The sequence below is a fragment of the Dipodomys spectabilis genome, unplaced genomic scaffold, assembly GCF_019054845.1.
Source record: "Dipodomys spectabilis isolate Male_0828 unplaced genomic scaffold, ASM1905484v1 ptg000145l, whole genome shotgun sequence".
Taxonomy (NCBI): domain Eukaryota; kingdom Metazoa; phylum Chordata; class Mammalia; order Rodentia; family Heteromyidae; genus Dipodomys; species Dipodomys spectabilis.
In genome coordinates this window covers 23,627,644-23,654,955 of record NW_024870822.1, presented here as the reverse complement: position 1 = coordinate 23,654,955, position 27,312 = coordinate 23,627,644, and the positions used below count along the sequence as shown (strand labels likewise).

The following is a 27,312-nucleotide window of genomic DNA, read 5'->3' as shown; positions in this document are numbered from 1 at the left end:
AAAGCTCTAACAACCATTTGGAATAACTAAGGGCATGATTTTGCAGTAGAACATTAAGCATTGCCACACTACCTTCTCATCTTTCCATTCAGAAATTATATTTTCCATAAATATAAATATAGTAGAAGCAGCAAAAATTCTTGATCTTGTGACAATACCTAATACCATTAATAAGACAGCTTTTGATGTCTGAAAGTAATGACTTCTTTTAAAACCCCTACTTGTGCCAAAATGATAGGCAGTATTAGAGATAATGCTTTTGTAATTTGAGTAATATTGTTTCCCTCCTCCCCCCATAAAGTGTTTTGTGACCTACAAACTTTGCCTGGTAATAATAAAAATGGTGAATAGTCAACATTACTTCTTGAGCAAAAGATTATTAAAGTCCATTATAGGAAAATACTCTATATTTATTTGGGATTACTAAAAGCTGTGTCTTTTAGCTATACCATGAGAAATTGTGCAAAATATAACAGTATGACAAAAGAAAAATCACTAGAAGTGGTTTTACTTCTTACTCCTTTGGAAGCAGGAAATTAAGACTATAATTACATTAAATGGCCAAAGGAAGTGGGAAAATAAGACTCAAAATGACTTGTCCTAGCCCACTGCTGCTACTGTATGTAGAGAATAGATACTATCAGAAGAGACAAAGAATAAAGGATCTAGAGGATGTTGAAGATATCAGGAAACAATATCTCGTCTTCCAATTTGTCACTGAAATAATGGAAGATCTGGGAGGCTTTGGGAGTGAAAAGTTGAGTAAAAGAATTATTTTCATTTCTGATTCTAGCTTAAGATACCAGAAGGATATATGTATCTGAACAGAAGCAAACCTATAAGGAAATAAACTAAAGTTCATGATATTTTTTCAGCAGCAAATATCTGGGAGGGTGTCAAAACAATAATTATAGACTCACATTTGCATAAATGGTCAAAATCAAACTAGATTAAGCCAAAGAAGTAAATATAGCCTTTCAGGTATCTTTGAGACTAGCATAAGCCATGAATCTAAGGCCAATGTATATAAAAAAAGACAATGTACTTGAAACAGATTAGTGAAAATCCATGGGACTTAGGTAAAAACACGAGAGACCTTTTAAACCTAAGTTTATATTACCAACCACTTGGCCAAAGACATAATGGATACCACGTTCTTGATGAAGCTTCCAAAGGCAAAATACAAGGGCAGGGTATTGGTGGAAAAGCTGTACTAAACTAAATATTTCCTGGAAGTTGGTTCTACTAAAAGTTGAATGGAAAAATTATTGACTTGCCTTTTCTTTGAGTAGGGGGCAGTACTGGGGTTTGAAAGCAGAGCTTCACACTACTGTTTAAGCCAAGCCTCGAGAGTCCTTTATGCTTTCTTTTTTCTTTTCGGTATCAGGCCTAAAGCCACAGCTCTACTTCCAGCTTTTTGGTGATTAATTGGAGATTAAAAAAAAAAAAAGTCTCATGGACTTTCCTGCCTAGACTGGCTTAAAACCACAATTCTCAGAGTTAGCCTTGTGAGCAGCTAGAATTACAAGCATGAGCTACCAAGGCCTAGTTCTGGTTATTTCTGAGACACGGTTGCAGATTTACCCTGAGATAAAGGACATGAGAACTACTTTTTGCCCAGGCTGGCCCTGGAAGGACTGCATAGCTGGAATGACAACACTTGTGTACCACCATGCCCAACTTTATAGGTTGAAATGAGGTCTTGAAAACTTTTTGCCTGGTCTGGCCCTAAACCACAATGCTCCCACTTTTACCCTCTTCAGTAACTATTATTGCAGGCATAACTCTTTTATGTCTGACTTGCCTTCTTGTCAATATAATAGGAGCATCTCTAATCTGGAAATCTAAAATTTTAAAAAATCTGAAGCTTATTGGGTATTGATATGACTCTAGAATTTTGATTTAAGGATGCGTAACCTATAAAATCTATTCAAATATTCCAGAATCTAAAAAATACTGAAATCTGAAATGCATCTGGCCCCAAGCATTTAACATTGAGATGGTAATAAAGAAAGCTGCAATGCTGAACCAAATTTTGACAAGAGTTCTTGGCAACAGAAATCCTACAAAAACAATGGCATTCTAGAATTTCAGGAAAAAAAGCTAAATATAACTGTTTTGGGTTACACTGTGTCCCCCAAAATTAATGTGAAGTCCTGTCCCCCATAATCTCATAATATGAATTTATTTGGAAATAGGATTGTTGAAAATGGAATGAGTTATAATAGGTAACATTGGAGTAGGGTGGGCCCTTAATACAAGGGCTGTGTTCTTATAAAAAGAGGAAATTTAAAGACAAGAATAGAGGAAAAAAATACCTTGTGAAGATGAAAGCAGAGCTCTAGTTATGTTTCTATAAGCCAAGGAATGTAAAAAGATGGCTAGAGAATCCAGAACGGGGCAAAAGGCTTGGAAACAGATTTTTCACTTTTAGCCCTCAGGAGAGCCAATCAGCTGCTCTCACCTTGATCATAGATTTCTACCCCTTCCACAGTCCCAAGGCTCTTGGAGTTTAAGCACCTTAATTTGTGGTACAATCTGTGGTAGCCTTAGAAAAGTGGGCAAACGACCTCAAGGCCTGGCACATTAATTATAATGGAAGATGACACAAAGTTGAAAGCACTTAGGAAATACTGCAATATCACAAAATTCTGATGAGGTGAAAAAAAAGCATCCAAATATGACTACTAGAACAAAAATATAGTTTTCAGAAGGGGAAAAAGTTCATTTTAAAAAGCAGGGCCTCTATTTTGATTCTGAATCAAATTTTAGAATAGATTATTAATGCAGCTATTTATGATTATTTAGGGAAAAGCATTGTTTTTTTTTTTGTGATTCAGATAATAGTTTAAGAGACTAGCAAATCTTGAACTAAAAGATTAGCAGAGATTTAGAACCATGGCCCAAATGAATTTTAGTAGAGGCTTACATTATTTTGCTGTAGGCCTTTGTCCTTAGCTTTGGTTTGTTCAAATTAAACAAAACAAAATCAACAATAAATCACATGAATGATTCAAGTGGACAAAACTAGTACTCAAAAAATTATTAGTCCACATTCAAAAACACCATAGGAGATGAAATTCTGTAGGCAACCCCCAGGCAAGAACATTGAGAACAGTAGTAAATATAGAGCAAACAGGAATTTCAAATGGTATTAACCTTAGCAACTTAACCTCCAAATGAGGTTGCCTCCCATAGCTAATGAATACTAGATTTGATCACAATGTGATAAGATGGTAAGGTAAGCAGACTACACTCCAACAAATTGGAGAAATTTAGTTAACAAAACACTGGTAGGGAGAAAACATAACAGGTTTTAAAGCCAAAGACCTGAAGATGGAATTAAAGTTAGTTTCTAATTTTAGAGGGCAGAGTTAGGTTCAATACATGAAAGTTATGGGGTAGTAAAATTTTAGACCAATATGAGAAAGAACTTTCTAAGAAATAAGAGTTGCTTACATATGGAAAGGATTATTTAAGGAAAGAAATGAATTTCCCATTCCTGATAATATTTAAGCAGAGCCAAGATCCCTTAGCATGTTTGAAGAGGACTCAGCCTTCTGTGAGGATGAGAAGTATCTAAGATCCATTGATTCCATGTGAAGCAGGAGAACTTTATAATCATGATGCCTGGATTGCAATTTCCTCTGCCTCGTTTAAAAAAAACCCCTCAGAACACAGAAACCAGCGTCACCTTTTAAAGCTTAAAAGAACTATAACTTAGTTTTTCTCTATTTTTTCCACTCATGCCAGAAGCTATGGACTGGAGGAAGAGCAAAAGAAGTTAGTTACAACATTATTCTAGCCTGGAGGAGGGGCAAAAGAAGTCACAACATTGTTCTATCTTACCCTTCAAAGAAATCTTTCAGAAAACAAAACTAGTATGTCTTGGAGTCATAGCCTTGGGTCTAGTATCATTTCTGTTTACAGGGCTGGTTATATTTTTTGTTGTATCTTTCTGCTCTTCAAACCTGTGACTCTGGGCTGGGAAGGTGATAGAGTGCTTGCCTTGTATGCATGAGGTCCTGGGTTCGATTCCTCAGCACCACATAAGCAGAAAAAGCCCAAAGTGGTGCTGTGGCTCAAGTGGTAGACTGCTAGCCTTCAGCTGAAGAGCTGAGGGACAGCACCCAGATGGACACGGAAAACAAAACCAACCCCCCAAAACAGTAACTCTCTCAGGGTGATTTACCATTTAAGTGTGCTCCCCTCATTTCCTAATTCTCCCAAACACATTGATATATAAGATACAAGCAATGACTGTCTCATGAGGCGAAATCTGGTCATCATGTTAGCAATAAGTTGATCATTTAGAGAAGGGCCATTAAAAATAATGAAAAATAATTGAAACCATATTTAATTTATTTTAAAATATATGCTATCTAGAAAAATGTTTTGTGCTTTTAAGGTTGTATCAGTCAGTGCTCAGTTATAAAATCAATCTTACTAACCTCCTCGAGCAAAGCTATTGGATGGGTTTACATCCAAATGTCCTGGCACTACCTGTTTAAGCACAGTGGACATTCTTGAAGTCATCTTTTCAGTCCCTAAAAGTCAGCCAAAAAGAAGAACAAAAACCATATTGTTTGGGTTAACATTACTCAAATGACAAAAAGTTATCTTCATGTGTAGCATGTTTAATTGCTGCCAAACACTGTACTTCTTAAGTACCAAAGCTTAATTAGAGATAACAAGGCAATGTTACTTAATCAGAGATACACACACATTTGAAAGATTATAGAGTTAAGTTTGGCAAATGCAATCAGAGAACTTAATGATAAATGAAGCGAGGCATGCATGGTGTTACTTTACAAGAAAGCCACTTTCTGCTTATGTAGAGCTAATTCAAACAGCTGATTAAGCCAAAGAGACCAACTTTTCAAGTCACATGCTCCTCTCTAACACGTTAGGGTTACCTCTACATGAACCCTTTGGGGTTCCACCACATGATAACTGAAATAGAATATTAGTACAAGTCTTAATGGCTTTATTCAAATCCAGAGAAAACAAACTAATGCAAAATCGTAAAAGGCTAAAGAAGTTTTGGGAATTTCAAACAAACAATGATTTTAACACATATATATTTAACAAACAAAATACTCAATTTGAAAATTATATTTCATAATAATATTTTAAGGTTTATTTAAAATTATTGAGTAAAAATTGACTTTAAGTTCCTTACCTCTTAACTCTTTTTAAGAGAAAATAATGGAATTGCTAAGTATAGTGATTAATTACTAGATATTACAGTGGTATTGACTTATAAGTATAGAAGTAAAAGTTAATGGTCCCAGAGGGGAAAAAATTTGCAAAGGTCATGTTTATGGGACAGTAAATGTAACTAAAAAACTAAATCCTAGAAATACATGTGTAGTAGTAATTAATAAGAAGAGTATTATCAAATCTTACCTGGAGACAGAGCAAGTGCTGGCCTGACAGTAAGTGTATTGTTGCCTTTGAGTTTCTGATGGACAGAAACTGCATTCAATAAAGCTTGCAAGTATTTTTCTTGTTCTATGCTACTGGAAGATTCTAAAGAGGAGGTAGGAGCTACAAAAGGAAAAAAAAGTGAGATAAGACAAATGATTTCCTTGTTAAAGCAGCTTTTATAGATACCTCCTTTTACTTTATCCATATAGTCTCATATTACCACATCCAATGTAGAAACCCTCTATTTAAAGTCCCAATCAATTGAATGGCTAATCCTATGATGCTGGATTTATATACCTACTTCTCAGATGCTTTATCATCATAGAAGATATTCTTGAAGTTTTCCTTTCAGTCCCTAAAGAGCCCACATCTGAAAAAACAGGACAGGGGGCTATTCCCAAGCACAGGTATAGCTTTTTTAATCCAAGAACTCAAAGTGATAATCCCTTAGATTATCCCGCTTTAATACCTTGCCCTTGCTACTATTTGGGAGTCCAGGATGGAGTGGGTTTGTCTGGCATCCTATAATCAACAGAGGTGGTTTTCCGATACCATAAGCTTTATTCCAGTTTTGTCACATAGGCCTGAAAGGAACATAAACCTGTACAGGAATTTGTTGAGGAAAGAGTAAAAGAAGAATGGAAGAAGATGGGGAGTATGAAAAGAACAATTACAACTAGATTCCTTGATCCTTCAAAATAAAGAAGGGAAAAAGTATGCAAAGAAGGAAATAATCATGAGATCAAACAATTGGAGGGGCCATGAGCTTTGTATATGTAGAGCAAAATACAATCACTGAAACTAGTTTAGGTACTTTAAAGAGTATCAGGAAGGTATAAATTTTCTTACAACTTGATGGGCTGGGAAGAGTGCTTGCCTTGCATGCATGGGGCCATGAGTTCCATTCCTCAGCACCACATTAGCAGAAAAAGCCAGAGGTGGCGCTGTGGCTCAAGTGGTAGAGCGCTCGCCTTGAGCTGAAGAGCTGAGGGACAGCACCCAGGCTCAGAGTTCAAGCCCCACGACAAACAACAACAACAAAAAAATGACGACATCTTAGAGTTTAAAAAGTATAATAGCATGTTAGTGTTGATTGTAAAATGCTAATTATTTTCTGTTCAAGTTGTAAGAAAAAAATTAAATAATTTTTAAATACATTTTATTCTATTTATTTTTTGTTGGTTTTCTAGTGGTTTATTGGAGATAAGAGTCTCATGGACTTTCCTGCCCGGGCTGGCTTTGAACCATGATCCTCAGATCTCAGCCTCCTGAGTAGCTAGGATTACAGGCGTGAGCCACCGGCGCCTGGCAGATGTCATCATTTGTAAGATGGACTTGCCATTTAAAACTGATCACATTAACTGGAAGATGGATCCCAATTTTTTTTTTTTTTGGTCCAGTCGTGGGGCCTGAACTCTGGGCCTGGGCACTGTCCTTCAGCTCTTCAGCTCAAGGCTAGTGCTCTACCACTTGAGCCACAGCGCCACTTCCGGCTTTTTTTCTTTTTGCTTATGTGGTGCTGAGGAATCAAACCCAGGGCCTCAGGCATGCAAGGCAAGCGCTCTACCACTGAGCCACCTTCCCAGCCCTGGATCCCAATTTTAAGGACAGTAAAAAATGAATAACTATGTTTGCTCAAAAAATGAAATACAGTAAATCAGTATTAAATAAAGCAGAAACCAGTAAAATACGTTATTCTTTCTCTACGAAGAGCTCAGGGGCATGCTCTTACAGGTACTTCTAAAATGATTAATGTATATAATTCAAGTGATTGTGTTCTATTATATATACTATGTGGCTTGGGAGATTCCCTACACATAAACTGGTAAAAGTCAATGTCCTCCAGTTACACCAGTGCTGAGACTCCATGCCAGACAGAATAATACAGCATTGTCTATGTGCTACTCTGATGCCAACCTAAAGATTAAGGACATAGTAGCCAACCTCAAAAAGTTCCTGTCCAAGGAAATAAGAATGACCAATAGACACATAAAGAAATGCTCAATATCTCTGGCAATAAAAGCAATGCAACTCAAAACTACATTGAGATTATACCTCACACCAGTTAGAATGGCCATTATCAAGAAAACAGTAACAGATACTGGTGATGATATGACCAAGGGAACACTACTACGGTGTTGGTGGGAACATACACTTGTTCAACCATTCTTGAAAGCAGTATGAAGGTTCCTCAAAAGACTAAACATAATGCCCCCCTATGACCCAGCAATCCCACTCCTGAGCATTTACTCAAATGATCACAAACAAGCCCACACTAAAGCTACCAGTACAACTATGTTCTCTGTAGCATTATTTACCATAGGTACGTTAAGGAATCAGTCCAGATGCCCCTCGGTAGATGTATGGACCAAGAAAATGTGATATATATAAAAATGGAATTCTATGCTTCCATCAGAAAGAATGATATCATCCCATTAGTCAGGAAATAGAAAGTCTTAGAAAAAAATCATACTAAGACCCAAAGAAACATAGGCTTCAAGGTTTCCTCATCTGTAATAATTAGTATATGCCTAGAATAGTCCTAGCAGAGGTTCATGACAGCCCAAAAGCTATGTACATATGACCATATAAAATGATACTAATTGAAATGATCTCCGCGATGTGGAAATAGAGGGTTATTTTTTGCCCCCCCCCCTCCCCGCCCCGGCTTTTCTCTCTTTCTTTGTATATTTTTTGCAGTTCCTTTGTCTGGTGTTTTTTTCTCCTCAGGTTTATTCCCCGTGGTCACAGTTTCTGATTTGGGTACTCTTTGTCTTATATATAAGTTTATCTGATTTGGGGAAGGGAAGGGGAATCACAGAAATTGTGGGACAGGGCTGGGAAGGTGGCTCAGTGGTAGAGCGCTTGCCTTGCAAGCATGAGGTCCTGGGTTCGATTCCTTAGCACCACATAAGCAAAAAGCCAGAAGTAGTGTTGTGGCTCAAGTGGTAGAGCGCTAGCCTTGAGCTGAAGAGCTGAGGGACAGCGCCCAGGCCCAGAGTTCAGGCCCCACGACCGGAACCAAAAAAAAAAAAAAAAAAAAAGAAATTGTGGGACAAAGATGGGAACCAAAAAAAAAAAAGAAATTGTGGGACAAAGGTGAACCAGTGCAACAACAATACTCACTAGACACTATGTTAGAAATGAACTTTACAACTTAGGGAGTTGGGGAGTCTGGAGCAGGGAAGGAGAGCAGGAGAAAATGAGGGAGGGGTTAAAACTATTCAAAAAGAAATGTATTCATTACCTTTTTATGTAAGTGTGACCTCTCTGTACATAACCTTTACAATAAAATTAAATTTAAACAAAGTAACTCTCTAATCACACAATTTGAGTTTACCTATTTAAAAAAAATTGTTATTATAAAGGTGATATACAGGGCTGGGAAGATGGCTCAGTGGTAGAGAGCTTGCCTTGCATGCATGAGGCCCTGGGTTCGATTCCTCATCACCACAGAAGCAGAAAAAAACAGAAGTGGTGCTCTGGCTCAAATGGTAGAGTGCTAACCTTGAGCTGAAGAGCTGAAGGACAGCGCCTCATGGCTGACAAAAAAAAAAAAAAAAAAAAAAAGTGATGTACAGAGGGGTTACAGTTACAGGTAATGAGTACCATTTCTTTTTGGACAATGTCACCTCTTCCCTTACTCTCTCCCAATTTTTCCCTCCTGTCCCCACCTATGAGTTGTATAGTTCATTTTCAGCATAGTGTTTAGCAAGTACCACTGCTACATTTGTTCACACTTTGTCCCTCCATTTCTGTGCTGCTTTTATCCTCTCAAAGACAGAATAAGTGGACAAACAAGACAAAAAGAAAACAATAACAAAGAAAAACTCTCATTTCCATTTCCTGGAGTTCATTTTGATAAATATTATTTTATATGATTAGAGGCACATAGCCATTGGGCCTTTGTGTCCCTCCCCTAAGAGTATCCTCCTTTGATCTCACTGTGTGAGATTATCTCATTTCAAAGGGGGAAGAATGCTGCTCTTTATAATAGGATCTGATAATTTTACTGAGCACTTATAAGTTAGAAACTATGAGAAAACTCAACAAACTACAGCTTCTGATAAGACTTTACATATGATACTTGCTAATATTATCAGAAAAAGGGACAGCAGCACTTATTATTTCCCTAGCTTCCTAAAACAGCCTCTTGAGAGTTCCTAAGGCAGCATTTTATTTCATTAATTTGCTTTGATTGTGAATGTAGGAATGAGACAGGATATCTGATATCACATGGGACAAAATCCTTATTTGCAACTGAGGTCAAACGTCATTAAATATATGTGGATGGTTCCCAGAAAAAGGAAAAAGAGTGTTAGTTTCCATCTGTGGATACTCTCGTTTTCTGAAATGTCAAGTAGCCTAGAACCAAAGCTATTACAATTCACAATTCACTAAAAGTTGAAATAAAGATCAGATGTACTAAGCAAGATGTCAAATTCAAGGTGAAGTCCCACATTACTAAGCTGAACATGTTATATGAAGCACGCTGGAATAGTTGATGTGCGAGACAAGGCTTGATGAAAGAACACAGATGGTATTTTACTTTGTTTTTAGGAAGACCTTTTTCTTTTGTTCTGTTTTTCCTTTGAGATAAGTTCTTGCCATGGTACTCAGGGGGTAGCTTTGAACTCCTGCGCTCAAATGATCTTAGTCTTTCCAGTAGCTTAGTACAGAAGTGTGTCAGGCTTATTTTTAAGAATACTTTTAAGTGAAATGGTCACAGTTGTGCTGTAGAGAGATGCTTACCGGCCTGAGGAGAGTTCTGAGACTTGAAAAGACCAACAACTCCCTTCCCATGGAATCCTCCAGATCGGAGGAGCAAAGTTCCACTTCTTGAGTTCTTCCAACATACCACAGGTAGGCGATTGTGTCGATAGCAGCGGGCTACTCTTGGTAAACTACTGTCCTGTACAGATTGAGGTATGACTAAAAGGCCAGGATAGCTTCAGGATGTGAGGAGAAAAGGATTGGGAGAGAGGGAGAATATAAGAATATGAACAACATAGCAACCATTTTCTATTTACTTTTCTGCCATTGACTTAAAGCCATTCCTAGGTTTTTTCTTTTTTTTTTTTTTGTGGGTGTGTGCTGGTCCTGGGGCTTGAACTCCCTGACCTTTTGTGCTTATAGCACTCTACCACTTGAGCCTCAGCTCTACTTGCAGCTTTTTTTTTGGTGATTACTTGGAAATAAGAATCTCATGGACTTTCCTGTTGGGACTGGCTTCAAACTCCATCCTAAGATATCAGCCTTCTGAGTAGCTAGGATTACAGGCATAAGCCAATGATGCCTGGCTCATCCTAGACATATTTTGAAGGCAAAGTCAATAGGATTTTCTGACAGATTGGATGTGAGAGGTCTGTTTTATTAGTGGAAACCATAATTTTGATAGTAAGCTTCCCAAACAGCAGGACACCACATTCTGACACCACCACTTACACTTATTTACAAAGAGAAATTAGTGAAGACAGAAAAATCACTGCCTATTCAGAGTATCAACTTTTCAGTATTTCATTCAAAATGTTTATTTGGACACTATAAAGTTATATTCCCAAAAACTTTTTCTCAAGTTTCATCTGATGTCTTGAAAACTTAAATTACCACTTAAAAGTGTGTGTATTTTCTTCAGAAACAGGAAAGTTGAAACTAATAGTAACATTAAGACTACTGTCGGAAGTGGTGCTATGGCTTAAGTGGTAAAGCACGAGCCTTGAGCTGAAGAGCTGAGGGACAGCACCCAGGCCCAGAGTTCAAGGCCCATGACCAACAACAAAAAATAATAATAATAACAATTAAAAAATAAATTTAAAAAAGATTACTGTCATAAATATTTTATACAGCCAGGCGCTGGTGGCTCACGCCTGTAATCCTAGCTACTCAGGAGGCTGAGATCTGAGGATCGCGGTTCAAAGCCAGCCTGGGCAGGAGAGACCGTGAGACTCCTATCTCCAATAAACCACCAGAAAACTGGAAGTGGTGCTGTAGCTCAAGTGGTAGAGTACTCGCCTTGAGCTGAAGTGCTGAGGGACAGCGCCCAGGCCCAGAGTTCAAGCCCCACGACCGACAAAAAAAAAAAAAATTTATACAAGGCTTACAATTTGAAAAGTGCTTTCCAAGCTCTGTAATCAGCAAGAATTTATAAATGCAAAGAAAATAATTTATCTAGAGCTGTAAGAAATAAACTTGTACATGGTAGAATGTAGTTTCAGAAATATACTTATATATAGTAAAGCAAGAAATAGCACTTAAAATGATAGGAAGTGACAAGAATAGAAAAAAATACTGACTTACATTCTCTAAGAAAATTTTTGGGAAAACATTCCAATCAGAGAGCATAAAAGAATTCTGTCTACATCCAGGTTAGCAAATTACAACAGAGAGAGAGAGAGAGAGAGAGAGAGAGAGAGAGAGAAGAGAGAGAGAGAGAGAGAGAGAGAGAGAGAGAGAGAAAGAGAGAGAGAAAAAGAGAAAGAGAGAGAGAGAGTTTTCTTCAAAAAATCTTTACCCATAGTAGAAAAAGAGGGAATCTAGAAAGAGAAAGACAGATAATGTAAATTCATAAACAGAACAGCACTCTTTCTCTTGCTGTCCTAATATAGACAATTTCAGTGATGTTACAGTTGCTCTGAGAATACCAAAGAAATGACTGTTCATGGTGCATAGAAAGTATCTCTGAAACATATATCCCTGAGGAGTTGGCTCTCCTCTCTGGCATATCAATATATTGGCTATAAATATAAACAACCAATAAAGACTCAAATTGGAAGAAAGGAAAGTTCTCTTTTTGGAGCTCACTGACACTTACCTCCGGCACAGTGAATACAGCCTGTTGGAAGCAGTGATTCGGAAATACTCTGGTTTTGAACGGGAGGAGCTGCCACTTATGGTTCCCAAACCTAAACGCTGATAGTCTCTGAAACAAGCTTTTTCTACTAGCTGTTCCATCGTAGACTTCTCTGAGGCTTTCAAGGTGGTACTTGTAGGAAGTTCACTATCATCTGAAACTATTATGCAGAGACAGGTTTTGCAGAAAAAAATTCAAAACTTTTTTCCTTTTTTCTTTCTTAGCTTTTTTTTGCTCAAGGCTAGTGCTTTACCACTTGAGCCACAGCACCACTTCTGGTTTTCTGGTGGTTAATTGGAGGTAAGAGTCTCTCAGACTTTCCTGCCTAAGCTGGCTTTGACTACAATCCTCAGATCTCAACCTCCTGAGTAACTAGGATTACAGGTGTGAGCCTAGAAATTTCTGGACTAAAGCCGGGGTACCAGTGGCTCATGCCTGTAATCCTAGCTACTCAGGAGGCTGAGATCTGAGGATTGTAGTTCAAAGCCAGCCCAGGCAGGAAAAGCCGTACAACGCTTATCTCCAATAAACCACTCAGAAAACCAGAAGTGGTGCTGTGGCTCAAGTGGTAGAGTGCTAGCCTTGAGCTGAAGAGCTGAGGGACAGCGCCCAGGCCCAAAGTTTAAGCCCCATGACCAACCCCCCCCCCCCAGCCCCCCACCAAAAAAACCCACCAAACCAAAAACAAAGAAATTTCTAGACTAACCAAAAACTCATCAGAGGGAAAAAAGACCTCCCCTCTCCTTAGAATAGCAGAAAGTTATACTTTATTTCTAGAAGTATTTTCATTGGAGGATGTGATGTATATGAAAAACTCTCTCACTATTTTCTAATCACTTTACCAATTCCTGTAAGATTTTAGACATGGGATTATTTACTCAATCATGCATTTTAGGGATGTTTTAAAAGAAAAAAGGCATTCCTAAATAATACTGCATGTTCTAAGTAACAACAAAAACATCCATATTAAAAACTGTCTTAAATGACGTCAGGGTAGGAACATATGGGATGGGGAGAAATGATTAAGGAGTACCAGACATTTAAATTGACATGTTAAATTGTAACCCCTTTGTTCAACTTGTTTTTTTGTCCTGGGGTTTGAACTCAGGGCTTGGGTGCTGTCCCTGAACCTCTCTGTACTCAAGGCTAGTGTTCTACCACTTGAGCCATAGCACCACTTCCAGCTTTTTTTGAGTAGTTTATTGGAGGTAAGAGTCTCAATAGACTTTTCTGCCCAGGTTGGCTTTGAACTGAGATCCTCAGACCTCAGCCTCTTGTATAGCTAGGATTACAGGTATGAGGCACTGGCTCACTCGTATAACCTTTGTAAGTTAAAATTTAAAAAACAACACTCCCCCCTCCCCCCAACAACCTGTCCTCTCCTCTTTCCCTCCTCCCTTTTCCTTGACATTTAGATGGACATGTTAAATTATATCCTTCTTGTACAACCTTTTGAAGTTAAGAAATTAAAAAAAATTCCCTTTCCTCTTTCTTCCCTTCCCTGACTGTGATGGTCCTGAAACTTGAATTCAGGAACTGGGCATTGTCCCTGAGTTTCTTTGCTTAAGGCTAGTGCTCTATCACTTGAGCCATAGCTCCACTTCTGGCTCTCTGGTGGTTATAACTAGAGATGAGAGTTTCACAGACTGTCCTCTCTAAGTTGGCTCTGAACAATGATTCTCAAATATCAGCCTCCTGAGTAGCTAGGATTACAGGTGTGAGCCATTGGCACCTGGTTTCTTTTATAATGAGAAAAAAGTCAAATTAAACTTCCAAAGTTTTTGGAAATGAACTCAAAAGTACTAATATGTAAGGGAAAGATGTGTCTTTTTTCTATTAAAATTAAAAATAAAAAAGCTGAAAACCAAGAGCTTATCCCTATATACAAATCATCGTAGTTCAACGTAAATTAAATGGTGTAATATAATCAGGTATTTTTTAAAAAAAACTCCCAGCTTTTTTCTTTTTGAAAATAATTTTTTCAAGTTCAAAAGAGAACAGTCTTTTCATGAGGTTTTCTGCTTCGTGTTTTAAATACAATTATATTTTCAGCTTCTTTCTATTCATATCAGAAAAAATATTGATTCATGAAAAATAATTTCTCACATACCAGATATGTCATCATCTTCATTCCATCCAGGACGATTTACTCTTTCTTCCACAATTGTTCCTGTCCTCTTCTTCAGTAAATACTGACGCCCAATAGTCATTTTCCCTGCCCTTTTGGCACCTTTCACAATTGTTTTTGAGAAGGTTCTACAAGTCACAAAACAAGACAGAATGTCAATTTAATATGAAGGTGCCATCAATATTTTTGCCATTTATCTGGCTCAATTTTTTCCTTCTCCTTCATCTGCACTGTATTATACAGATCTGTATTATACACCTGTATTATAATACAGGTGAAGACTAAATATGATATTGATTATGCTCCTCTCTAACACAACAAATAGAATTCTTTTTATGCTTCTTGCCACTCTGGAAAAAGTGGTAAGGATTCTTTTATTGTCTCATAGATCAGTCTTAGTCATCTACAATGTAAACATGAAGGTTTTAACATGTTTTGGCTAGCTGTTACAAGACATAAAATACAAATATTTCCTAAAATAAACCTGTAAATCACTTCGCGTATAACTTAAATTCAGTAGTATTTTTAAAAACTTTTTTCCCCCTCAGATATAGCCATAGTCTTTGTTTCACACACAATTTTTAAAAGCTTAAAACTGCAGCCTGTGCACCAGTGGCTCACATCTGTAATCCTAGCTACTTAGACTAAGATCTGAGAATGGAGGTTTGAAGCCAGCCAGGGTAGCAAAGTCTGTGAGACTCATCTCCAATTAACCACCAAATAGCCAGAAGTGGAACTCAAGTGGTAGAGCACTAGCCTTGAGCATAAAAGCTCAAGAACAGCACTCAGACGCTGTGCTCAAGCCTCAGGAAGGACTGGCACAAGCAAACTATAGTTGCTTTCTTTTCTTGTAGTTGATACAATAGATATATTTCTGAAATGAGAAATATATATTTCTGAGAGATTCTAAATCTAAAAACAGTATCAAGTTTTATTGAGGTTTTCTCTGTGACCCTACAGTGCTGAGTTCTTAGTTTACTGTTATAAATCCCTAATAAGTTGTTACAGCCTTAGCATATCATATCTTGATATTCATTTTCTCTTTGTTAACCAAGTAATATTAGGGGTTAGCCATGGATGCAGTTGAGAAATGACAATTGTCTAGAACCTCAAATCTTCTATAATCTTGAAACTACTTCACTTTTAGGCAGAAAGTCTGCATAGCTCTTTCGAATACGTAATTTGTACTGGTGGATGCTCACATTCTAGTTGATTAATGGTGAATGAACAGGAATGGCAGCTTCTGCAGTTTACCTCTGATGGAAAAAATTATTAAGTATTAAAAGTTTCAAACGTTTCCAAAAATCATTATAAAAAAAGTAAGAGTTCATCCAATCATTAATTAGAAGGCTTGATCCTGAATTGATTCTGGATCAGAAAAAAAAAAAAGACCTATAAGGAGTTCTTAGCAAATTAAATATAGAGTCAGATAAGTGCTTTATGCCCATATTTTTATTAACTTTGTATATAATATACATATAAATGTATGTTTTATATGCATGTACGTATATACTCACACTGATTAAGCTGGGAAAAGGATATACAGGAATCCTTTGGATTACTGTTGTAGATTTGTTTTCAGGCTGAAACTATTTATTTATTTATTTATTTACTTGCCAGTCTTGGGGTTTGAACTCAGGGCACAGTCCCTGAGTTTCGTTTGCTCAATCAAGGCTAGCACTCTACCACTTGAACCACAGTGTCACTTCTGGCTTTTTCTGTTTATGTGGTACTGAGAAATTGAACCCAGGGCTTCATGCATGCTAGGCAAGCACTCTATCACTAAACCACATTCCCAGCCCCAGTCTGAAATTATTTAAAACAAGGTTACCAAACAAAAACAACCCACCAAACTTCAACAACAAAACCCAAAGTAATGACTTCTGTCTCAAGGTCAAAGCAAAATTTTCCTTGGCCTGGATCTGATAAAAGTAGAAGGGATTGTAAAAGTGTGAAAACAGAATTTCACATTTAAAAAATATATCATGAGCAGTGGACATGATAGTCAAAACTTCTTAGATTTTGCATCTTGTTTCATTTATCTTCCATAACTTTATGAACTTGAGCCAATCAGACAGAATAGTACATAAAAAGAATAATAATTTATACCTTGACACAAAGGATAGATTACTTCCTCTGACAATCAGTTATGAGAGGGCTGAAATGAACAGACTTATCTTTTTGTTTTCTTACCGGAAGGAAGTGTTTTTTTCCTTCTGTTTGGGTAAAATTATTTGTGGGGTAGTTTGTCCAGCAGCAAAAGCGAAGGTACTGAAAATGGACTGAGGATAACGGAACTTCATTAACTGTTTCTTAAAGATCTCTACTACTTCTGGGCTGACTTCTTCATCAAATGCTACTTTAATCAACTAGAGACAAAACAAATTAAAGACATCAGAAGCATTAAGAATTTCTAGACAACTGTCCCATAAATAATTAGAAAAATCCCCAAAAAGTCAAACTAAATAGTAAGATTTTGGAAGTTGCAGACTTTGGATACCAAGAAAAACTAAAATTTTTTAGGTTAAAAAAAAGCTCTGAAAAGTTTACTTGAAATAGATGGTTAGCAAAGGAAATACCTTCATGAAGCTGGATTTCTTCAGGATTATTTACAGTGGGATAACTTGTAGTAGCTGTAATAGCCAACATGTCATTTATAGTTCTTAAGAGATGCTCCTAGAGAGCAATCTAATAAGATCCCTTGTTATGCAGAGATTCAACAAATCTAAGAAGAAAAAATTCAATTTCACCATATTCCTTACCAGTACAGTTTGGCAATATTTGAGTGTAGAATTCTTGGTAGTTGCAACAATTAGTCAATGTTTCCAAGTGACATGAGAAGGCCTAAAGTCTAGTGATCATTAACTTCACATTTTATAGTGTTAGCAAATGCTAACTACTACGAGGCAAGGTTTCTGACTGAAAGGAACGATACTAGAATTGGAATCCTTGGAAATTCAGGAAGTCAGAGACAGAGAATACAGAATAGGAAAACCAAAATTTGTCTTTTTTTTTTGGTCCAGTCGTGGGGCCTGAACTCTGGGCCTGGGTGCTGTCCCTCAGCTCTTCAGCTCAAGGCTAGCGCTCTACCACTTGAGCCACAGCGCCACTTCGGGCTTTTTTCTTTTTGTTTATGTGGGGCTGAGGAATCGAACCCAGGGCCTCAGGCATGCAAGGCAAGCACTCTACCACTGAGCCACCTTCCCAGCCCCCCAAAATTTGTCTTTTATCTAAAGTCTTCATCAAACAGGAACTGAGGTACAGCATGGCAGAGAAAAAGAGCTAGTGTGTGTATGAGGTTGTAAGAATACTAAATAATGCCAACCTGTTAGTACTCGAGTTTGTAAAGGGACTCCTGAAGTGAAGGATTAGATTCCAAATGATTCATGGGTTTTTCTCAGGTGACAATAACCCTCCCTAACACTCATCTTCTTTATTCTCATTCTCTAACTTTTGACCCTATGCCCATAGAAAGTAGTCATAACGTCAGTAGAAATTTTGAACATTGGAAGACTGGCTTCTTTAAAATCAGTTGAGCATCCCTAATCCAAAAAACTAAAGCAGAAACCCAGTGCTGAAGAAGTTTTCCATTTCAGAGTGATTTAGATTAAAATATTTTAAAGTAGTAGATGTTATTTAATAGTATTTTGAAATCTGTAACATTTTAGTTCTAAGCATTTCAGAGAAGGGGTACTCAACTAATACCTGAAAAGATGCTGAAGTAATCTGTAGTCCTTCTTGCATATTCTGCTGTAGTTGGTTCTGCATTGTGATCTTCTTTTCCTTGGTGATGGAGGCAATGGGAAAGCTCCTTACAACTGTCTGTTCACCAACTGCAGAAAAGATAGGGCATACACTCAGCAGCAGTACATTTTAGCTCAAGTCTGTAGGCTCTGATGAAAACATGCAGATGACAATGCCTACATATGCAGTAAAATGCCCTAGTTCTAGAATCTTACTCAATAATTTTACTGCATTTTACTCTTGAGATGTAGTTCTTTCCCAGAGTGAAAGAATTATCACAGTCTGCCTGCTTTTATTCCTTTTCAATTTACTGTTGTACAACACAAGATCACTTGGATTAAAATGATTTTACAGGAAGAGGTATAGGCTTTACATAGAAAAAAAGAGAAGTATCTGTAAATATTGATATCTAAGATATGTAAATATAAAACAAAAAGAGATTTTTGTAGACAGGCCTGATGGTGTATGCTTGTATTCATAGCTACTTTTTGGCAAAAATCAGGAAGATTGTGGGGGCAAGGCCAGTCTCAACTATAGGTAAATGAGATCCATCTTAAAAAGAACCAAATCCATGGAGATATATGCCTGAATTCTAGCCACATGAGAGGCATAAGTAGGAGGATTATGTCCAGGCTAGCTGAGGCAAAGCATAGGAGGCCCTATCTGAAAAGTAAAGAAAAAGGATCCCCAAGTAATAGACCAAGCTGACAGCCAGGAGTTAAAACTCCAGTACTACCCAAACAAAACAAATAGCCAGAGAGAGAGAGAGAGAGAGAGAGAGAGAGAGAGAGAGAGAGAGAGAGAGGGAGCAGAGAGAGCAGAGAGAGAGAGAGAGAGAGAGAGAGAGAGAGAGAGAGAGAGAGAGAGAGAGAGAGTGTGTGTGTGTGTGTGTGTGTGTGTCATGGGGCTTGAACTGTGGGCTTGGGCACTGTCCCTCAGCTCTTCAGCTCAAGGTGAGTACCACTTGAGCCATAGCACCACTTCTAGTTCTTTTGTGGTTTCTTGGAAATAAGAGTCTCACAGACTTTCCTGCCCAGGCTGGCTTTGAACTGCAATCCTCAGATCTCAGCCTCCTGAGTAACTAGGATTACAGGCATGAGCCACCGGTGCCCGGCTCTGTTTTTTTGTTTTTGTTTTTTTTAAAGAAAAAAACCTTGTTTCCATTCCTAGAGTTCATGCCAATATGTACACACACACACACACACACACACACACACACACACACACACACACACACACACACACACACACACACACACACACACACACACACACACACACACACACACACACACACACACATATATATGTTATTATAAAAGTGATATACAGAGTGGTTACAGTTACACAAGTCAGGTAAAGAATATGTTTCTTTTTGGACAATGTCACCTTTTCCCTTGTTTTCTCCCAGTTTTTCCCTCCCATCTCTACCCACAAGTTGTGTAGTTCACTTTCAACATAATGTCCAGAGAGTACCACTGCTGCACTTATTTACCCTTTGTTACTCCATTTCTGTGCCTCCTTTTACACTCCCAAAGATATATAAATGAACAAACAGGACAAAAAGAAAAACAGCAATGAAGAAGAAAAACCTAGTTTCCATTTCCTGAAGTTCATTTCAGTAAATATTATTTTGTATGATCAGATGCACATAGGCATTGTTCCATTGCGTTCCTCTTACTTCTTTGCTCTCACTGTGTGTGAATGCCTAGAAACATGTAGAATTTATCATGTCCCATGTATTTTAGATCTAGCTTTGAATATAAGAGAAAACATGTGCCATTTGTCTCTCTAAGTTTGGCTTACCTCATCACTTAACACGATCTGTTCTAGGTACATCCATTTCCCTGAAAGTGATGTAATATTCTAATGGATGTGTAAAATTCCACTGTAAATAGGTACCATAATATTTGGATCCACTTATCTATTGTATGGCATCTGGGCCATTTCTATAACTTAGCTATTGTGAATAGTGCAGTAATGAACATGGATGTGCAAGTGTCTTTATGGTATCCTGGCTGGTGCTGTGCTGCGTAGATACCCAGGAATGGTATGGCTGGGTGGTAGGGAAGATCTATGTTTAGTTTTTTGAGGAACCTCCAGACTGCTGTCCAGAGTGGTTGCACTAGTTTACATTCCCATCAACAGTGCAATTAGGTTCCTTTTTCCTCTCATCCCTGCCAACATTTATTGTTGTTCTACTTCATAATGTTGGCCAATCTAACTAGGGTGAGACAGAATCTCAAGAGTTGTTTTGGTTTGCATTTCCAGGGATGTTGAGCATTTCCTCATGTGTTTCTTTGCCACTCTTACATCTTCTTCTGAGAAGTCTCTCCTCAGTTCCTTTGCCCACTTAGTGATTGGTTTATTAGCCTTGTTTTGGATGTTAAGCCTTTGTTGGACTTACTGCTGGTAAAGATGTCCCAGTCAGTTGGCTGCCTTTCTAATTTAGTAATTATGTCCTTTGCTATGCAGAAACTTTTTTTTAATGTAATCTCATTTGTCAAGTCTCTCTCCTATCTACTGTGCCCCTGGGAGTCTTTTTCATAAAGTTTCTGCCTATGCCTATGAGTTCTAGTGTTTCTTGTACTCCTTGCAGTAATTTCAAAATTTCAGGTTTGATGTTGAAATCTTTGATCTACTTCAAAGTGCATAATGACAAACAGAATTCACTTTTAGTTTTCTGCATATAGATACCTATTTTTTCCAATATAAATTATTGAAGACTGCCTCAGGTTTTTGTTTTATTTTTTTCTTTGGGTCCGGTCGTGGGGCCTGTACTCTGGGCCTGGGCGCTGTCCCTCAGCTCTTCAGCTGGAGGCTAGCGCTCTACCACTTGAGCCACAGCGCCACTTCCAGCTTTTTTTCCCCTGCTTATGTGGTGCTGAGGAATCGAACCCAGGGCCTCAAGTATGCAAGGCAAGCGCTCTACCACTGAGCCACCTTCCTAGCCCATGCCTGAGGTTTTTAAATGCTGAGATTTCAGGCATGCCCCACTTGCCTGACAAGAGAATCAATTTTTTTTTTTTTTGTGCTGGTCCTGGAACTTGACCTCAGGTCCTAGGTGCTGTCCCTGAGCTTTTGTGTTCAAGGCTAGTGCTATACCATTTTAGCCACTGCTCCATTTCTGGCTCTCTGGTTGTTAATTGGAGGGTATAAGTCTTATGGACTTCCTGCCCCAGCTGGCTTCAAACACTGATCCTTAGATCTCAGCCTCTTGAGTAGCTAGGGTTATAGGCATGAGCCTCTGTAAGCTATCTGTGCCCCCAGCTTGACAAAAGAGTTTTAAAGTTTGTTTCTCTATGTGTTAAAAAGTATACTATGTCTCTTCCAACATGCCTTTGGAGAACAGGGCTAGATTTAGGCCCAAGATTTTTGGGAGTTTAAATTTTAATGTAAAAATGGGAAAATATCAACTACCTATAGCTATAAAAATGAGGGTCTAGAAAATAAGTACACACAAATCCTCCCTCCAGTTTTCTGCTAAAAGAGTCATATATAGAATGAAATCGATGATTAAAAGATTTAATAGTCCAGAAAAGGAGATGATTTCTACATGTTAGATGGTTAGAGAATAATGGAAGAAGTAGGACGGGAGTGAGCTTTGAAAAGAGAATAGGAGGCTGAGATCTGAGGATCGCGGTTCAAAGCCAGCCCGGGCAGGAGAGACTGCGAGACTCCTATCTCCAATAAATCACCAGAAAACCGGAAGTGGCGCTGTAGCTCAAGTGGTAGAGTGCTTGCCTTGAGCTGAAGAGCTGAGGGACAGCGCCCAGGCCCAGAGTTCAAGCCCCACGACCAACAACAAAAAAAAAAAAAAAGAAAAAGAAAAGAGAATAGGGTTTGGATTTGGAAAGGTTTTATGCATTAGAAAATTAACAGAAGCAGCAATGAGTAAGACCTCACAGTCAGTAAGCTAGAATACTTAAACCAGCTTTATCTGAGTTAAACATATGTACATTTACCCACTTATTACCCACTTCATTCTCTGGATCTATCAATCTCTAAGTAACCTGATTATTAAGTTAATACCCAGCAGCTAGCAAAGTCAGGATATGCAAAAAGATTTTAATGCTAGGATGTGTTAAACAACCTATGCTTATATAACACATGTAAAACTATCAGATTACTAGGTATTATTAAAGGTGAAATATTAAATTAGAAATTAAAAAGATTTTCTATGATAAGCTTTTTTTCTAAAACATGAAGTAAAGAAAGGAAAAAACAAGATGAGATTTAATACTAACTCTTCCTTTGTTTTCTTTAACAGAAACTAAAATGATGACATCATTGTATAGTATTTATATTTATTACCAATTCTACTAAAAGAAAATGGTAAGTACAGATTGAACACCCCAAAAGTCCAAACTCTGAACTAGTGCTCAGAAAGTTTCTGATTTTGGAGTATTTTGAAACTCACATTTTTGGATTATGGATGTGTAACCTGTAAAGTCCATGTAAATCTTCCAAAATGGGATAAAAAAGTAAAAATATGAAATACTTCAGGTCCAAAGCATTTTGGCAAAAGACACTGTATATTTAGTTTCTTTTTTCCAGTCCTGGGCTTGAACTCAGGGCCTGAGCACTGTCCCTGAGCCTCTTTTGCTCAAGGTTAGCACTCTACCACTTGAGCCATAGTGCCACTTTCAGCTTTTTCTGTTTATGTGGTGCTGAGGAATTGAACCCAGGGCTTTATGCATGCAAGGCAAGCAGTCTACCACTAAGCCACATTCCCAGCCCTAGTTTAACAAGTATACCTGCTTTAAATACAAATATAATTTTTGTATAACAATACAATGAAGACTATAAAATTTTGTTCCTTTTAAAAATAAGCACCATTTTTTCCTGTGCATTCATTTCTATTTTATAAGCTTTTAAATTATTTCATGGTGAGCAATCTTATGACCAATATACCAAAATTGGATTTTATCTAATTTAGGAATAAAAAAATTGTTACGATTTATGCTGGGCAGTGGTGGCTCACCTGTAATCTTAGCTACTCAGAAGTCTGAGATCTAAAGATTGAAGTTCAAAGCCAACTTGGGCAGGAAAGTCCGTGAGACTCTAATCTCTAATTAGGCACCAGAAAACTAGAAGTGGTGCTGTGGCTCAAGTGGTAGAGTGTTCACCTTGAGCTGAAGATCTCAGGGACAGTGCCCAGGCTGAGTTCAAGCCCCACAACCACCACCACTACCACCACCACCAACAAAAATCTGAAGGAACACTTGGGAGGCCGAGGCAGGAGGATGGGAAATTCTAGGGTAGTCTGGGCTAGAGTTATAACTTTTTTTTTTTTTAAGATTTAAAGAAGGGAAATTTCAGAGGTAAAATGCGGAAAGAATGTATCTCAATACTGTTGGATAAATATAGAAAATATATGCTGTTATAGGTTCAATTGTGCCATAGGCTGACCCTTTACCCTCTCTTCCAGTACTTGAGAATGACATTAAATAGGGTATTTCAAGGAGGTGCTCAAGTTAAGATTAAGAAAATAATTTTTATATCTTAATCTGGATTCTGTTGTCCAGTAGACTATATATCACTTAGTACACACTTGTTAAGTGCTACTGAATGAATTATTTCAGAAGCGAAAGATACATTAGTGACCATATGGATGAGCAGTTCTCGGTCCTCAGTATTCATTAGTTACTTGTAGGACTTAAGAGATACACAGATGTTTGGGTCTCTCCATTCTTAGTGGAACAGAATCTAATTTAATCAATTAAGGATTAAGCCTGGAAATAAGTATTTTTTAAAATTAGATTCAGACTAATTTATGTGGTAGGCTTCTGTGAATATCAATTTTTAAGTCACAAAATTTCTATCATGGGAAGTATTTTACTAAAGTAGTATTTGTCTAGAACTTCACAATTTTCCAAAATATTTTAACATTTGTGGTTCCTGTTTTTACCTTTCAAGTTAACAATCCAGGCAGTCAGCATAATTAAACTATTATGATACCTGCATTACTGAGGAGCCTGAGGGTCAAAAATTTTGAGGATTCTGAGTAATTTTACAAATTCACAGAGTAAATAAACACTATAACCCACAGAAGAATCCATAGAGTACTTCTATGCCAATATATTTTCTCCTCTAAAGTACAAAGAAAGGAAAAACGTTATCAGAAATTCTAAGTGTGAAACTGATACTTACAAATATATTTAAGATTGAGGGGGACGAACTGGGTGCCAGTGACTCACACTTATAATCATAGCTATTCAGGAGGCTGAAATCTGAGGATCACAGTTCAAAGCCAGCCAAGGCAGGAAAGGTTGAGAGACTTTAATTAACTATCACAAAGACCAAAGTGGAGGTGCAGCTTAAATGGTAGAGAGAAGTCTTGGGTGAAAAAGGTAAAGGACATTGCCCATGTCCTGGGTTCAAGCCCCAGTACTGGCATACAAAAATAAATAAGGAAGGAGAGAGTCAGGAGAGAAAGCAAGAGAGACAAAGAGAGAAAGGAAATGGACAAGTTGATGATGTGAGTGTTTACAAATGATAAACGACAAGTTTTCTTTAACTTCCTTCCCTATCTTAATTCTTTTTCAAGGGCTCAAATTCCAGACTGGGTAAAAAGAAAGTAGGAAAGAAGAAATTCAAGTCAGAAGATACTAATAAAGAGAAACAGTTTCAACTGTGTAGCCCAGGGCACATCCAGAATACCCTGGAGGGCTAGAGGCAAGATTCCACAGTGGAGTACCTGCCTAGCATGAATGAGAGCTTGAGTTCAAATCTCAGTTATACCAAAACAACAAAAACCAAACACCCTCCTGTGGGTGTGAGCTAAGGAACTGGAGATCTAAGGTGAATATGATTAATATACATACAATTCTGGAATGTAAGTTTCTAATAAGAGAAAGAATAGGATTTCCCAAACAATGGTTGGTATTCAATCAAGGTCATGAAATTAATCGCTTTAAGATCATTTCTGCCCTCAGAAAACTAAAAGTCTCTCAACCATAGGATGGTTTTTCCTTTCTGGTGTCTAATATGTAAAACACACATCACAGATGCTCCATACTTGTGTGCTCACCTAACTTGATATAGAAAATGAAATGTATTCTTAGAAGAGGAACACAAAGGCCCAATGCTTAAGTGCATTTGATCATATAAAATAATATTTATCAATATGAACTCCAGGAAATGGAAACAAGATTTTTTTCTTTGTTGCTGTCTTTGTTTTCTTTTTTGTCTTGTTTATCTACCTTTGAGAGGGTGAGGAGAGCACAGAAATAAAGTGCCAAATGCAGGATGAACAAATGCAGCAGTGGTACTCACTAGATACTATACTGAAAATGAACTATATAACTTGTGGGTGGGGACAGGAGGGAAAAACACTGTCCAAAAAGAAATGTACTCATTACCTGACTTAATGTAACTGTAACCCTTCTGTATATCACCTTTATAATAAATAAAAAAAAAAAAACACACCACAGAGTACTAAGTCCTTGAGTAGGCAAAGATGCTGCAAGCATAACAAAAAGAAAATGAAATGTAGTCATTAGAAAGAGCAAAGAAACTCAAGGCTTTCTGACAGAATCCCTACTAGCCAGTCTGTGTTTATGGATTTCAGGGATGCTTTGGAACAAGTACCATCCTATCTCTAGAGACAAGACTGGGAAAGATAACTAGGAAATGGTTCAGTGATAGGGATTAGAACTGTTTGAACTACATTCTTAGAGGAGGAAATGAATTTTTTTTTGGCCAGTCCTGGGGCTTGAACTCAGGTCTGGACACTGTCCCTGAGCTTCTTTTGTCAAGGCTAGCACTCTACCATTTGAGCCTCAGTGCTACTTCTGGCTTTTTCTGTGTATGAGGTACTGAGGAACTGAACCCAGGGCTTCATGCATGCTAGGCAAGCACTCTACCACTAAGCCACATTCCAAGCCAAGGGGATGATGAATTAACAAACAGCATAAGGTCTCTAGAACCAAGTCTTCAGAGCTCTCTCTCTCTCTCTCTCTCAAATACCATATCATTTGGTACTCTTGGAGAATATTAAAATTTTTTTTGTAGCATCTTGTTCTACCAATAGAAACTGCAGATGAGCACTGTTCTAGAATGCAATTTTTTACTGATATTTTATGAATTATGTGCCATACATATGTGCCATATGTTCAATGTTTTTAAAATTTTAATATTTTATTAGATTCAATGAACAGGTTAAAAAACTTGTTAACTGAAAATTGAGATGCTTGATATTCTCAATATAGATGGGATCTAGAATTGTGTATATTATTCTGCATTATATTTCTGCACTTCTTTGGTGTTTATTTTTCTACTATATTTATATATTTTCCACACCTCTATTTGTTCTATTAATATTTTTTGTAATCGTCAGGTTTAATAACCCTTACTTCTTTCCCACCGTTTGTTCAGCTCAGTGTACTACTACTGTAGTATATTAAAATATCAATGAGAAAATTCAGTGTTGCTAGTACACAGTACACGTTTTAAAAAAATGCATGAATGGACCAATGTATGTTAAATAATGAAATAACTCATTTGAGAAAATAATGTAAAATTTTCCTTAAAAAAATCTAAACAATTATGAAAACAATTCTATAAATCAGCATGAAAATATACCAGAAAATAATGAGTATGTTAATATGGAAGTCATTTACAAAATAACATCATAAATATAATATGCTAATAGAAAACTATCGTGCCCCATCTTCCTTTGTAATAACCATCATGTGGGCCCAATTCCCTGGCAACTGATGGACTATTAGATGTCCCTAGAGTTTGCGCCACCTCCCAGCAGCCTCTGCCCAGTGTGGACTACAGTTATCCCCTCCTATCCCCCATTACAAAAGAGAGAATGCCACCCAGCTGCCATGTCCTGAAGTACATGGAAGGGGACAGGTGCCCACTTCTCTAGGTGGTGGCTTCCAAGTCTTTAGATGGTAAGTATCTCAAACTATCCTTTGCATAAGTCTGGAGAAGAAAGGGAGGGAGGGCTCACTGCCCAAGCCTACAAGCTCTTGGTTGTGCTGGATACTGGGCAGCAGGGGCATCATCTAGTATGTGGTAGGATTCTCTAGGGGGGCAAGGCACCCTAGCCTCTCCTTGAGCAGGCTCCATGCTGTCTTCAAGTTGTACCTCCTCAAAATCTGGAACTTCCTCAAAATCTTGGTACTCCATAACTTCCTTCTTTGTG

At 37.7% G+C, this 27,312-nt stretch overlaps 1 protein-coding gene across 3 annotated transcripts in view; it reads right to left on the bottom strand.

Annotated features, from left to right (window-relative positions):
* Sbf2 (SET binding factor 2) overlaps positions 1-27,312 on the bottom strand; it is a 306,050-nt gene that overhangs the window by 37,399 nt on the left and 241,339 nt on the right. The window contains exons 23-29 of one of the 3 annotated variants that reach the window (XM_042691358.1): positions 18,114-18,241; positions 16,602-16,777; positions 14,391-14,536; positions 12,242-12,440; positions 10,183-10,379; positions 5,410-5,550; positions 4,452-4,547 (exon numbers count right to left, since the gene is read on the bottom strand). In XM_042691358.1, coding sequence (XP_042547292.1) covers positions 4,452-4,547; positions 5,410-5,550; positions 10,183-10,379; positions 12,242-12,440; positions 14,391-14,536; positions 16,602-16,777; positions 18,114-18,241 — 1,083 coding nt within the window. Of the gene's footprint in view, positions 1-4,451; positions 4,548-5,409; positions 5,551-10,182; positions 10,380-12,241; positions 12,441-14,390; positions 14,540-16,601; positions 16,778-18,113; positions 18,242-27,312 lie in introns of all 3 variants that reach the window. The other 2 variants (XM_042691359.1, XM_042691360.1) reach the window with 2 other exon arrangements.